The sequence below is a fragment of the Gekko japonicus genome, unplaced genomic scaffold (assembly GCF_001447785.1).
Source record: "Gekko japonicus isolate JY-2015 unplaced genomic scaffold, Gekko_japonicus_V1.1 scaffold5859, whole genome shotgun sequence".
Classification (NCBI taxonomy): Eukaryota; Metazoa; Chordata; class Lepidosauria; order Squamata; family Gekkonidae; genus Gekko; species Gekko japonicus.
In genome coordinates this window covers 21,473-34,037 of record NW_015162139.1, presented here as the reverse complement: position 1 = coordinate 34,037, position 12,565 = coordinate 21,473, and the positions used below count along the sequence as shown (strand labels likewise).

The 12,565-nt window shown below is 53.2% G+C and overlaps 1 protein-coding gene across 1 annotated transcript; it reads right to left on the bottom strand.

Moving 5' to 3' along the window:
* Nucleotides 1–1,354: 1,354 nt before the first annotated feature.
* Nucleotides 1,355–12,501, bottom strand: LOC107105675 (zinc finger protein 2-like). The gene is made up of 4 exons (XM_015405672.1): nucleotides 12,480–12,501; nucleotides 9,779–10,060; nucleotides 4,797–4,910; nucleotides 1,355–2,805 (listed from the first exon to the last, which is right to left on the bottom strand). The coding sequence occupies exons 1-4, from the start codon at nucleotides 12,499–12,501 to the stop codon at nucleotides 1,355–1,357; spliced, it is 1,869 nt and encodes a 622-aa protein (XP_015261158.1).
* Nucleotides 12,502–12,565: the final 64 nt, after the last annotated feature.

Sequence of the window (12,565 nt, the reverse complement as noted above, 5' to 3'; positions counted from 1 at the left end):
ACCAGGCCCCACGCTCTGCTGGAAGAGCAGTGCCCAAGAGGGTCGGGACAAGCGGACAGGCGTGGCCCTCCGCAGTGGCCTGCCCTCTGCCTCCCCACATCCAGGAGTTTGAAGGCAGATGCAGAGAGGTCTGCTGCTGCACAAACTCTTGGGTCCTCTGTAGGGCTTTCTGTCTTTCCGGAGAAGATTCTCGGGGGGGGGGGGGGTTTCTAAAACCCTGCTCAACTCTGAAATTTCCCCTACAACTTTTGTCAGTTTGTAGGGCAGGGATTCCCCAGCTTTTTTGAGCCTGCGGGCACTGCTGGAATTCTGGCTCAACATGGTAGCAGCAGCCACAACATGGCTGCCATGGGAGGCGGAGCCAACCACAAAAGGGCTACCACAGCTTACTTTCAGTCACACAATGGGCGCGTTCAGACGGGCCATTTGAGCCAGTATATGTGCCCGTTAGAAACGGACTATTTACACGCGATCGCAGAGCCAACGTCTGCCTCCCGTCCCTAGCCGTTGCCAATCGGTTCAAACCCCCTTTAAACTGGAGTATTTTGCTACCAGGTCCCCAAGTGGTGTTTTTCTGGTGATCTGGTTCTAGCCGGATTTTTCTGACATGTGATCGCGCCTCCGCTGGCGTAGAGCCACTTCCGCTCGGAAGCCCGGGGCTTAGTTCTAGCCGCATTTTCCTGACGTCTGATCACGCCTCTGCCAGCGTAGAGCCACTTCTGCTCGGAAGCCCAGGGCTTCTGCTTTTCGTCCGCCATTTTATTTTAGCATCGGCGATATGCGCTTGGGCAAAGCTTTGCCCCGGCGTTAATAAAACGTATTTAAAAAGTGGTGCTTAGTTTTAGGCTTTAGACGAGTCCGGGACCTCACGGAGGCCAGTTTCGTTGTAAAAGTGTAAAGGGAAGTGTTCGCTTCAGGGCATACTTTTGGTGTGAAGATTCTAATTATATGGATGGGTGCCCATGCGCATGCGCAAACAGTGTGGGGGGGAAACGCCGACGCGCGCTGTTGCGTGCACACATTATGTGCTGCGTGGTGAGGGAGGTAAGTGTGATCGCGCTTGTCCCGGATCAAATATAATCCGATTGGAACCGGAGCAGTTTAAACCGCTTCGGCACGCCGTCTGACTGCACCCAGTGAAGATCTTTTTGTTGTGGTGGCAGCTACTGCCAAAGCAATGTTTTTAAAAATCTGCCAATCAAATCTCCATAGGCCAATCAGAAGCCTTGCTGGGAAAAGCCCTAGCTGGCCCCGCCCACATCCTGAAAGCACTTGGCGGGTGCCGTGGCAACCACAGATGCCATGTTGGGGACCCCTGATGTAGGGACTCTGGACTCTCTAGTGGCCTCTCTGACTAGTCTGAAGTATTCTCACTCTTGACAAAAACCGGGGCTCCCTCCCACGTAGACCCCCCCACAGTCACAGCAATGATGCTCTTTGTTTCTGGCTTCGGTTCTTCGGAGACTTGTCCCCCGTAACTCTCTGGAACCTCTTCCACCTCTAAAACTTTCCCCGCATTAGGTGGGAAGTTTGTCTCTGGCTTAGATTCTCCGACGACAACTTCTCTGTGATTCTCTGACATCGTCACCATCTCTACAGACTCCTCAAGGTCCTCCGCAGGGCTGAGGCTTCTCTTCTGGGTGGGTTCCCCACGGATCGGATCGCCATGATTCTCCAGGACTGTAATTCTCAGAATCTCGGTGCCATCCTTCTCTGCTGCGTGGATTTTCTCGTGGGCTATCAGCTGGTTCCGGTACCGGAAGGAGTTGTCACACTCTTTGCAGGAAAAGGGCTTCTCGCCCGTGTGGATTCTCTGGTGGACTCGGAGGTCCCGCTTGTCCCGGAAGGACTTCCCACAGTCTTGGCAGTGATAGGGTTTGTCTCCGGTGTGGATTCTCTGGTGGGCTGTCAGTTTGTTCTTGAACTTGAAGGCCTTCCCGCACTCTTGGCAGGTGAAGGGCTTCTCCCCCATGTGGATCCTCTCGTGATATTTCAGAGTCCTCTTTTCTCTAAACCCTTTACCGCAGACGTTGCAGGGGAAGGGCTTCCCCCCGGTGTGGAGCCTCTCGTGGATTATGAGCTGGTTCTTGTCGCGAAAGGAATTCCCGCACTCCAGGCAGAGATAGGGCTTCTCTCCGGTGTGGATTCTCTGGTGGGTTTTGAATTTGTTCCTGTACCGGAAGCTTTTCCCGCACTCCAGGCAAGGGTAGGGCTTCTCCCCTGTGTGGATTCTCTGGTGGAGCCTCAGGCCTTTGGTGTCCCGAAAGGACTTCCCGCACTCCGGGCAGGAATAGGGCTTCTCTCCCCTGTGGATCCTCTCGTGGATAGTCAGCGGGTGCCTCCCCCTGAACGTCTTCCCACACACCAGGCAGGGGTAGGGCTTTTCCCCTGTGTGGATTCTCTGGTGGATGGTCAGTTTGTTCTTGCACCGGAAGGTCTTCCCGCACTCCGGGCAGGAATAGGGCTTCTCTCCAGTGTGGAGCCTCTGGTGGACTATCAGGTTACTCCTGAACTGGAAAGTTTTCCCACACTGGGTGCATCCGTGGGGCTTCTCCCCAATGTGGACGGCCTTCTGGTGCTTCTTGAGGTCTTTCTTGTCCTGGAAGGTCTGCTCGCACCCCGAGCACGGATAGGGGGGTCCCTTCCAGTTCCTCTTGGCCATGGGCTGCTGCTCCTGGGCTGCGGGCTGCTCAGGGGCCGCGAGGGCCATCTCCCCCGACCGGCTCTCCCGCTCACTGGGCAAGGGCAAGCTTCCGGAACCTTCCTCTTGGCACTGCTCCCCAGACTTGCTCCAGGTCACGCGCCCTGCAGGAAGAACCAGAGATCATTTCCTGACACAGAACTCCCTGTGCCCCACAGCATGGGCCTATCCATTCCCTCAGGTGCCACTCCGACGCAGAGCTCAGCACCACCGCCCTGAGAAAGCGTCTGCCCTCTCACCCTCCCTCAGGTCCGTCCAAGAACCCCCCTGGAACAACTCCTCTCATTCATTCGCCTCATTGACCCGAGGTCTTAAGCCAAACGAACAAACAGCTACTATAAAACACATTACATATAAGTACAAGATAATTTAGACCAAACATTTTCACAATAAAAACTAATAAACAATAAAAACTAACCCTTTTATAAACTTTCATAAACTCTATAAAATCCCATGATATTATGGAAATTAGTTTTAGAATTTTAAAATTTGTATCCATAAAACTACCTACAGCATTTCAAAGCCGCTTTAAAAATAGCACTGTTGACAGATATTTTGCCACCAAGCGAGTCGTTTCAGGGTCCTCATCTGCTAGCAGGATGGTTATCACCAATGCTCCCTCTAAGCTGTGGAGTCTTGTGAGCAAAAATTCTACTTTGCGAGCTACCGGCATTAAAGTTATGAGCGAGCTATTTGGCTACTGCATAAATTAGTTAGCTCTGGAGCCCTCCTTCTTGAGCTAAGACAAAAAGGTGTGAGTTGGAGGCTAAAAACTGTGAGCCAGCTCACACTAACTCAGCTTAGAGGAACACTGGTTATCACCCAAGGTTCCATAGGGAGAACATAAGAGATGCCAATGTTGGATCAGGCCAAAGGCCCATCCAGTCCAACACTCTGTATCACACAGGGGCCAGAAATACCAGTGCCATTAGGAGGTCCACCAGTGGGGCCAGGACATTAGAAGCCCTCCCACTGTTGACCAAACTGGTGTAGTGGTTAATTGCGTGGACTCTAACCTGGGAGAACCAGGTTTGATTCCCCACTCCTCCACTTGCACCCTCCCACTGTTGACCAAATTGGTGTAGTGGTTAATTGCGTGGACTCTAACCTGGGAGAACCAGGTTTGATTCCCCACTCCTCCACTTGCACCTGCTGGATGACCTTGAGAAAGGCGTAGTTCTGATAAGAGCTGTCCTTGAAAAAGAGCAGTTTCTGTCAAGAGCTCTCTCAGCCCCACCCACCTCACAGGGTGTCTGTTGTGGGGAGGGGAAGGGAAAGGTGTTTGTTGGCCACTCTGAGACTCCTTTGGGTAGTGAATGGTGGGGTATAAATCCAATCTCTTCTTCTTCATCAACTATCTAAAGACAGCTTTGAAGTGCAGGTGGGGGGAGTGGATTCTGCTTTTTGAACATTCACCTGTCTCACTATACTTGCTGAAAGGAGGATCCCGCTATGTCGTTTTGCATCACTGAATCATTGTGTTAATATTTCAGTTTTGCTTCGGTGCTGTTTTCAGATTTCTGGTTGGTGCTGCAGCCCTAATCCTATTGCATCGCTCACCAAATGTCCCACCCTGTTGATTGTATTGACTCATTCTGTGTAGTCTGCCTAGAGTCCTAGTGAGAGAAAGGCGGACTACATAGAACGTAAATAAATCAGTGGACAAATACATAAAACCTGCCCACGCCAGAAGGCAGCTGGATTCACCCAGCCACTTGGACTGACACGTCCCACCTCTGTTCGCTCACCTTGGCTCCAAGGCAGTGAGCCACCCCCAGCCTCAGAAGGAAAGAAGAGAAGAAGAGATTGGATTTATCCCCCGCCCGTCACTACCCAAAGGAGTCTCAGAGTGGCTCACAAACTCCTTTCCCTCCTCCTCCCCACAACAGACAGCCTGTGAGGTAGGTGGGGCTGAGAGAGCTCTGACGGAAACGGCTCTTTTTCAAGAACTGCTCTTATCAGAGCCACGGCTTGCCCAAGGCCAGATGCAAGTGGAGGAGGAGTGGGGAATCAAACCTGGTTCTCCCAGATCAGAGTCCGCAGACTTAACCACGACACCAAACTGGGAGGGAGAGACCCAATTCCAGCCACTCACCGGGTTGGGGCTCCACCTGGCTCTCTTGCCCTAGAGAGTCCGGCGGTGCAGAGGCCCACAGCCCCTCCTCCTCCTCCACCTTGATGATGATCTCCAGTTTGGGGCCAGGATATTCTGTGGAGAAAAGAGCGGTCGACAAGATCAGAGAGGCCTCACTGGGAGTGCCGAAGGCAACCCTCTCCCCTCACTCAAACTTCTGGCCCCCTCCCCACAAGTGGCCACTGACCACCAGGCCTGCTGGCCCGCTGTCCTGGGGCCCAGGGCATCGTCTTTGCAGGGCCTCCCCTGGGCACAGATTGGGAGGGGCATCTCTTCGATACAGACGGAGTTGCAAAAAGGCTGCCCCATAAATAATAATAATAATAATCTTTCGATTTATTAATCGCTCAATCCTTGCAGAGCTGCTGGCTCTGAGCAATTTACAGTTACCCATGTATTCACAAGGGACTAACAATGATAGGGGTAAGGGAGGACAACATATATATTTAAATCACACACATTTCGCAGCCGACGGGAAGTTTGTCCAGCTGTACACTTCAGATGTGTTCCAACGGCATTCCCCCTCGGCGTGGCTTGATGTCGTCAGCTTTCTCAGTTGCAGCGCAGCACTGCCACTGTCTGGCCGGAATGGCCCATTACAGGCCATGATGCCAAATAGATCTCTCTAGGCTTTTGATCTCACGCGCTGGACCTTCCGTTCGTCGGCTAACACCTCCCCCACCGGGGGGTTTAGTGTGCCCACCCTCTCTAAGGAGTGGTACCCATTTTATCTACTCGCCGAAGCTTTCGAACCGCTGGGTGGACGGCGAGCTGGGGACAAGGCTGGTAGCTCACACCAGTGCGGGCTAGAACTGACAGCAGTCCTGTTCATCTCAGACGTTTAATCAGAGGATAAATCCCCTGTGCCATGGAAAAAGCTTCCCCTCAAACCCAGAACTTTCTCAGTTGGGGGTGAACCAGTGGTGAAAACCCTAACCTTCCCCCTTTCCCATCCTGCCAATGCATGCCCCCTTCTATGCACAGAAGCAGCTGCCCCCCCCCCCCGCTGGCCACCGCTACTGCACAGGCCGCTTCACCTCAGGTGGGATTCCTCAGGTGTGTGGTCCACCAGCCCGTCTCAACACTCACACTTAGGGGGGAAAGAAATGGGTATTTACCCACAGAAAAGAGCGCCCCCAAGTTCTCTGTCATCACTTCCTGGAATGGCTTCCTTCGCTCATCCAGTGGCTGTCCCCAAACTTCCCCGGAGAATCAGGCCGGTGGTCAAACGTCACCATTCCCTGCGAAGACACAGCGTGAGAGGTCCCGTCCTCTTCTGTGGCCACGGAAGATGAGTGACTGGCCAATACTGTGCTGGGTGGGGGTACAGTTCTCACGTAGAGTCCAACCGATCCATGCTTGCTTGCAATGGACTTCCCATCAACTCTGCAGTGCCTAGCATGTTAGGGCCCACTCGGTTCCACTGGACTTAAACCCAAGCGAGAGGGCGGAGGACTGTGGCCAGGCTTGGTCTGAAGCAACGGAGCAAAGTTTGAGTCCAGGGGCACCTGGAAGACCAACAAAGTCTTTTTTGCTGGTATAAGCTTTCGTGTGCAGAGGGAAACTTATACCCAGAATTAAAGATTTTTCTAAATCCATAAAAAGATTTATTCAGCATTTCCCTGTGGCACCGGCACTCACGGCCACTCAGCTTTTACCCAGAATTAGACTCGCTTATCTAATTCCCTTTTGAAGCTGTCCATGCTTGTAGCACCCACCACTTCCTGTGGCAGTGAATTCCATGTGTTAATCACTCTTTGGGTGAATAAGTACTTCCTTTTATCCGTTCTAACCCGACCGCTCAGCAATTTCATGGAGTGCCCACGGGTTCTTGTATTGTGAGAAAGGGAGAAAAGTACCTCTTTCTTTACCTGCTCTTTCCCATGCATAATCTTATAAACCTCGATCATGTCACCCCTCAGTCGTCTTTTCTCCAAGCTAAAGAGCCCTAAGCGCCTTAACCTTTCCTCATAGGGAAAGTGTTCCAACCCTTTTATCATTCAAGTTGCCCTTTTCTGCACTTTTTCCAAAGCTATAATATCCTTTTTAAGGTGTGGTGCCCAGAACTGCACACAGTATTCCAAATGAGGTCTCGACCCTCTTCCGGGTATGTCGTAGGGCTCTCTTTCGGCTGTGCTCCTGGCACAGTGCAGGGGGCTGGACTGGATGACCTGCAAGTTCCCTTCCAACTCTTTCTATGATTCTCTCCTCCATTTTATCCTCACAACAGACCGAGAGCGTGTGATGGGCCCAAAGCCACCTAGTGAGCTGTAGTGGTAACATAGGGATTCGAACCTGGGTCTCCCAGACCCTAGTCTGACACTCTAACCACGATACTACACTGGCTCCCCATAACCTGGTTACTCATAATTAAGCCCCACTGAACATATTGAGATTTTTTTCAAGCAAGCACAGAGTCTGGAGTCATTCATGCCGCACATGGCAAATAATTATTACAGACAGTTGGAGGCAGTTTGAAAGGAGGGACGCCGCTTCCAGCCTGTGCCCTCAACCTAGCTGTACCACCACCTGCTGCATCATTGCTTGCTTTGCCAGACTCTCTTAATCACGCGAGCAACCCTGGCAGTTTTGTGAATCAGTTCAAACCCTCCCCCCAAACTTATTCATCTAGAAGCCAAAGAAATCCGGGAACTGACCCTTCTCCGAAAGTGCCGTCAACTCGCTTCCAAGCTCTTGGCTCCTTCCTTGCAGAATGCTTGGTGAGACTGAGGCACACATAATCGGTACCCCCCCTCTTTTTTTTAGTATTAAAATGTTTATTGAAAGATATTCCATATATACCGTGAAATCAATATGCTCAATCCTTATTACGTGGCAAAACATATCATAACGTAACACCGTGAGTCCATCTATCATTAAACCAATGTAAACAACTAACGCTGTTGAGAGACCTTCCCATAACCTTAATCTTAAAACACTATTTGTGGTACCAAGAGAATTAAAGGACTGGGCCTCCTGACAGCCCCCGGGGTTTTGGCCACTGTGTGACACAGAGTGTCGGACTGGATGGGCCATTGGCCTGATCCAACATTGGCATCTCTTATGTTCTCATGAGTTCAGCAAGAGAGGGAGGTGGCTAACAAAAACAAATGAATGAGAAACAAATATTTCTATCCTCCTTTTTCATCTGATGGGGACCCAGGGCAGTTGACAACAGCCAGGGTCACTACCAGTGTTCCCTCTAAGCTGAGTTAGTGTGAGCCAGCTCACAGTTTTTTAGTCTCCGGCGCACACATTTTTGGCTCAGCTCAGGAAGGGATGGCTCCAGAGGAGACTAATTTTTGCAGCAGCCAAACCGCTGGCTTTAATGCCAGTAGCTCACAAAGTAGGATTTTTGCTCACAGGATGCCACAGCTTAAAGGGAACATTGGTCACTGCATGGAGGCAGGCCATGGCCAACCACCTCTGCTACTCTGCTCTGACCCGGAGGGCCTGGGCTGCACCAGTCTTTCCAGATCTTGGAAACTAAGCAGGGTTGGCCCTAGTTCAGGGGTGTCAAACATGCGGCCCGGGGGGGGCCGGATCAGACCCCCGTAGGGGCTTCCATCAGGCCCCCAGTGGAACTGGCCATCTCCTGCTTCCGGTTCTCCTGCTGCTGCATCATTGCTTGCTTTGCCAGACTCTCTTAATCACGCAGCCATTTCATGTTTTTCCCTGGGTCCTAGACTCAGACCTCTGAGCATGAGATTTCTGTGATGAATGTCAATAAACCAAAAGTAGGTTTGCAGCTTGCAGAGCTAATGTTTTAAGCATGTTTTTATTTTAAAGGGGGGGGAAACCGCTACCTGGCCGTTACATTTTTTGGCACACGTGCCCCAGCCCAACAAGGTCTCATTGATGTCAGATCCAGCCCTCCTAAGAAATGAGTTCGACACCCCAGCCCTAGTTGGTACTTGCATGGGAGACCATCAATGAAGTCCAGGATTGCTACGCAGCCCTGAAGAGGCAGGCGATGGCAACCCACCTCTTAACACCTCTTGCGTTGAAAACTGTACTTCCCACGACACCATCAGTGGTAACCAGTGTTCCCTCTAAACTGAGTCAGTGTGAGCCAGCTCACAGTTTTTTAGCCTCCAGCTCACACATTTTTTTTCTCCGCTTAGGGCTCTGGAGCAGACTAATTGATGCAGCAGCCAAATCACCTGCTCACAACTTTAAGGCCAGCAGCTCAGGAAGTAGAATTTTTGCTCCCAAGACTCCACAGCTAAAACAGAGACTCCCTGGGTATTACAGCTAGCCTAGCAACATTAATCGCCTCTGGATTTCCCTTCATCAGAATTTCGCTAAATTACCCCCCCCCCCCCCCGGGAAACCCTACCTTGCAGGGGGGCCCAACCCCACTGCCTGTCGGTTTGAACATCGCCCCCTACCCAAAATGTTCGCCATTCCAGCAAAAAAGCCCCACATTCTGCTTGCCGAGTCTTTAAGGCGACCCCTTTTCCACTTCTGCTCCCCGAGATAGTAGCAAAACCTCCCTCTCCCTTTGCTAGCTCGGGGCCCGCGAAGAGCCCCACCGTGCACGTCAGGATCCGCGCACGGGCTTCGGCAACCCCTCCCCCTCCCTTCTCCCCGTGGATCCTGCGCCTGCACACCCCACCTCCCCCGCCCCCCGGCTCGTTCCGGGGCTGCTGCACGCTTCTCTCCTTGCCAACGGCTCCGTGGCCCCGATCCTCTGCAGGAGCAGCTGCATTGCATGGGCACGGGGCGGCGACCGGGGTCTAATTCGGCCGTGCCACCACCTCCTATAGGAGGTGGTGGCCGTGCGCAATTGCCCATGCAAGGCAGCTGCTCCTACCCAGGGGAGGCTCCCTGGATGGGGCGCACCTCTAGGATGGCGCGCAACAGCCCCGCCTGCCCCTCCACCCAGCATCCTCCGCGAGAGGCCCCTCCAGGGCCGCGCCTTGGCCGCCCCCCAGCCTCACCTGGCCGGGCAAAGGTGCCGCCGGTCCCCACCTGGGCTGCAAGCGGCGCGGGGCCGGGCTCCCGGCTGCACGCCCCGCCCAGGGCGTTTGCGGGACCCCGATTGGCCCGCGGCCCCTTCACTCGGCCAGAGGCCGGCCCACCCCGCGGGCTCCGATTGGGGAAGCGCCGGGCTGGAATGCCGGGGCCGGCGCCTCCCCGCTCGACGTCGGGCTCAGTCGGTCTCTGGGAAGACGCGGGCTGGAGTTCAGGGGAGCCGGAGCCGGGGCCAGGCTGCCCCTCGCCTGCCCGAGACAGCTCGAGATGGGTGGCCCCGGGGGTCCGTCCGTGGCCGTGGATGGAAAAGAGTCCAGGAGCACCGTCGAGGCTAGCCAGATCTGGAGCAGGGGAGTCCCTTGCAGGAGTCACTGCTCTCTTCTTCAGATATCTGACAGATGTAGATGTAGATCAAGGGTAGGTCGAGATGGGCATGGCCCTTTTCGTCTGTGGCAGCAGCAGAAAAGAGCCAGAGTCCAGGAGCACCTGAAAGACTAGCCAGATTTGGGACAGGGGAGGAGGAGGCGCTTTCCTGAGTCCCGCTGCTCACTTCTGCACTCACTGGCCTGCCCCTTTGGATGTAGATCAAGGGTAGGTCGAGATGGGCATGGCCCTTTTCGTCTGTGGCAGCAAAAAAGAGCCAAAGTCCGGGAGCCCCTGAAAGACTAGCCAGATTTGGGAGAGGGGAGGAGGCGCTTTCCTGAGTCACTCTGCTCACTTCTGCACTCACTGGCCAGCCCCTTTCGGAAGCAAAAAGAAGTACAAAACAAGCCAGGGAAGCTGTTGTGGTACCCTAAAGATTAGCAAGTGCCATAAGACACGCCAGGAGACTCTGTTCCTTCGGGGAGCAGCAGACCTAGGAGGGCTACCCCTCGGATATCCAAACACGTGGCCCCATCCAGGGCAGTCTTGTGTACTCAGACAGGCAGCGGCTCTCCAGGGTCTCAGACGGAGGTCTTTACCATCACCTACTTCCTCGTTCCTTTAAATGGAGATGCCGCCAGGGATTGAACCGGAGATCTTCTGCATGCCGAGAAGAGGCCCATGCAATGCAGCCGCTCCTACCCTAACCCTAACCCTGCCACTGAGCCACGGCCCCTCCTTACAGCTCTCCAGGGTCTCAGGCGGAGGTCTTTCCCATCACCTCCTGCCTGGTCCTTTTCACTGGAGATGCCAGGGATTGAACCGGAGATCTTCTGCATGCCGAGAAGAGGCTCTTCCACTGAGCTGTGACCACCCCCAAACAGCACAGGAACACATGAAGCTGCCTGATACTGAATTAGACCCTCGGCCCATCAAAGTCTGTACTGCCTACTCAGACTGGCAGTGGCTCTCCTGAATCTCAGGCGGAGGTTTTCCCCATCACCTCCTGCCTGGTCCTTTTTACTGGAGATGCCGGCGGGGACTGACCCTGAGATCTTTTGCATGCAAAGCAGATGTTCTACCACTGAGCCACAGTCCCTCCCTGGCACAAGACATTAACTCTTGAAGCTACCTTCTAGTGAGTCGTATTCTCAGTTCACCGTGGTCAGTCTTGTCTACTCAGACTGGCAGTGGCTCTCCAGGGTTTCAGGCAGAGGTCTTCCACGTCACCTCCTGCCCGGTCCTTTCAACTGGAGAGGCCTTGGACTGAACCTGGGACCTTCTGCAAGCCAAGCAAATGCCCTTCCCCAAAGACGGAACACTCCCATGCAAACTGTGGGGCCTCAGTTGCATCGTATTATTTATCCCGGTGCAATGGTGCTGGCCTAGATGAATCACAAGTGGGAATTAAGATTGCTGGGGAAAAGATCAACAACCTCAGATATGCAGACGATACCACTCTGATGTCAGAAAGTGAAGAGGACCTAAAGAGCCTCTTGCTCAGGGTAAAAGAGGAGAGCGCAAAAGTGGGCTTGAAGCTCAACATCAAAAAAACTAAGATCATGGCATCCGGCCCCATCACTCCTTGGCAAATAGAAGGGGAAGTCGTGGAAGTAGTGACAGACTTCACGTTCCTGGGATCCCAGATCACCACAGACTGTGACTGCAGCCATGAAATTAAAAGACGCCTGCTCCTTGGGAGGAAAGCGATGGCGAACCTAAACAGCATGATAAAAAGTAGAGACATCACCCTGCCAACAAAAGTCCACATGGTCAAAGCAATGGTATTCCCAGTAGTCATGTATGGCTGCGAGAGTTGGACTATAAGGAAGGCCAAGCACTGAAGAATAGATTCTTTTGAACTATGGTGCTGGAGAAGACTCTTGAGAGTCCCTTGGACTGCAAGAAGAACAAATCAGTCAATCCTCAAAGAAATCAACCCTGACTGTTCCCTGGAAGGCCAGATAATGAAACTGAAGCTCAAATACTTTGGCCACCCAATGAGAAGGGAGCACTCCCTGGAGAAGAAGACCCTGATTCTGGGAAAGACTGAAGGTCAAAGAAGACGGGGACGGCAAAGGATGAGATGGTTAGACAGTGTCATTGATGCAACGAACATGAAATTGAGCCAACTTCAGAGGACGGCGGAAGACCGGAAGGCCTGGCGTCATCTGGTCCATGGGGTCGCGAAGAGTCGGACTCGACTGTGCGACTGAACAACAACAACAACAATGGTGCTTCCAGAGCACAGCAGGTGGAGGGAGGGAGCAAAGTCCCGTACCTTCACCCAGTTTAAAGATTTACCTGCCGTGTTTTTTCCTGGCATGCCGAACTGCAGCAACAACCTTTTCCAAACAGGTTCCAGTTCCCACCTGCAAGACAACTCCGAC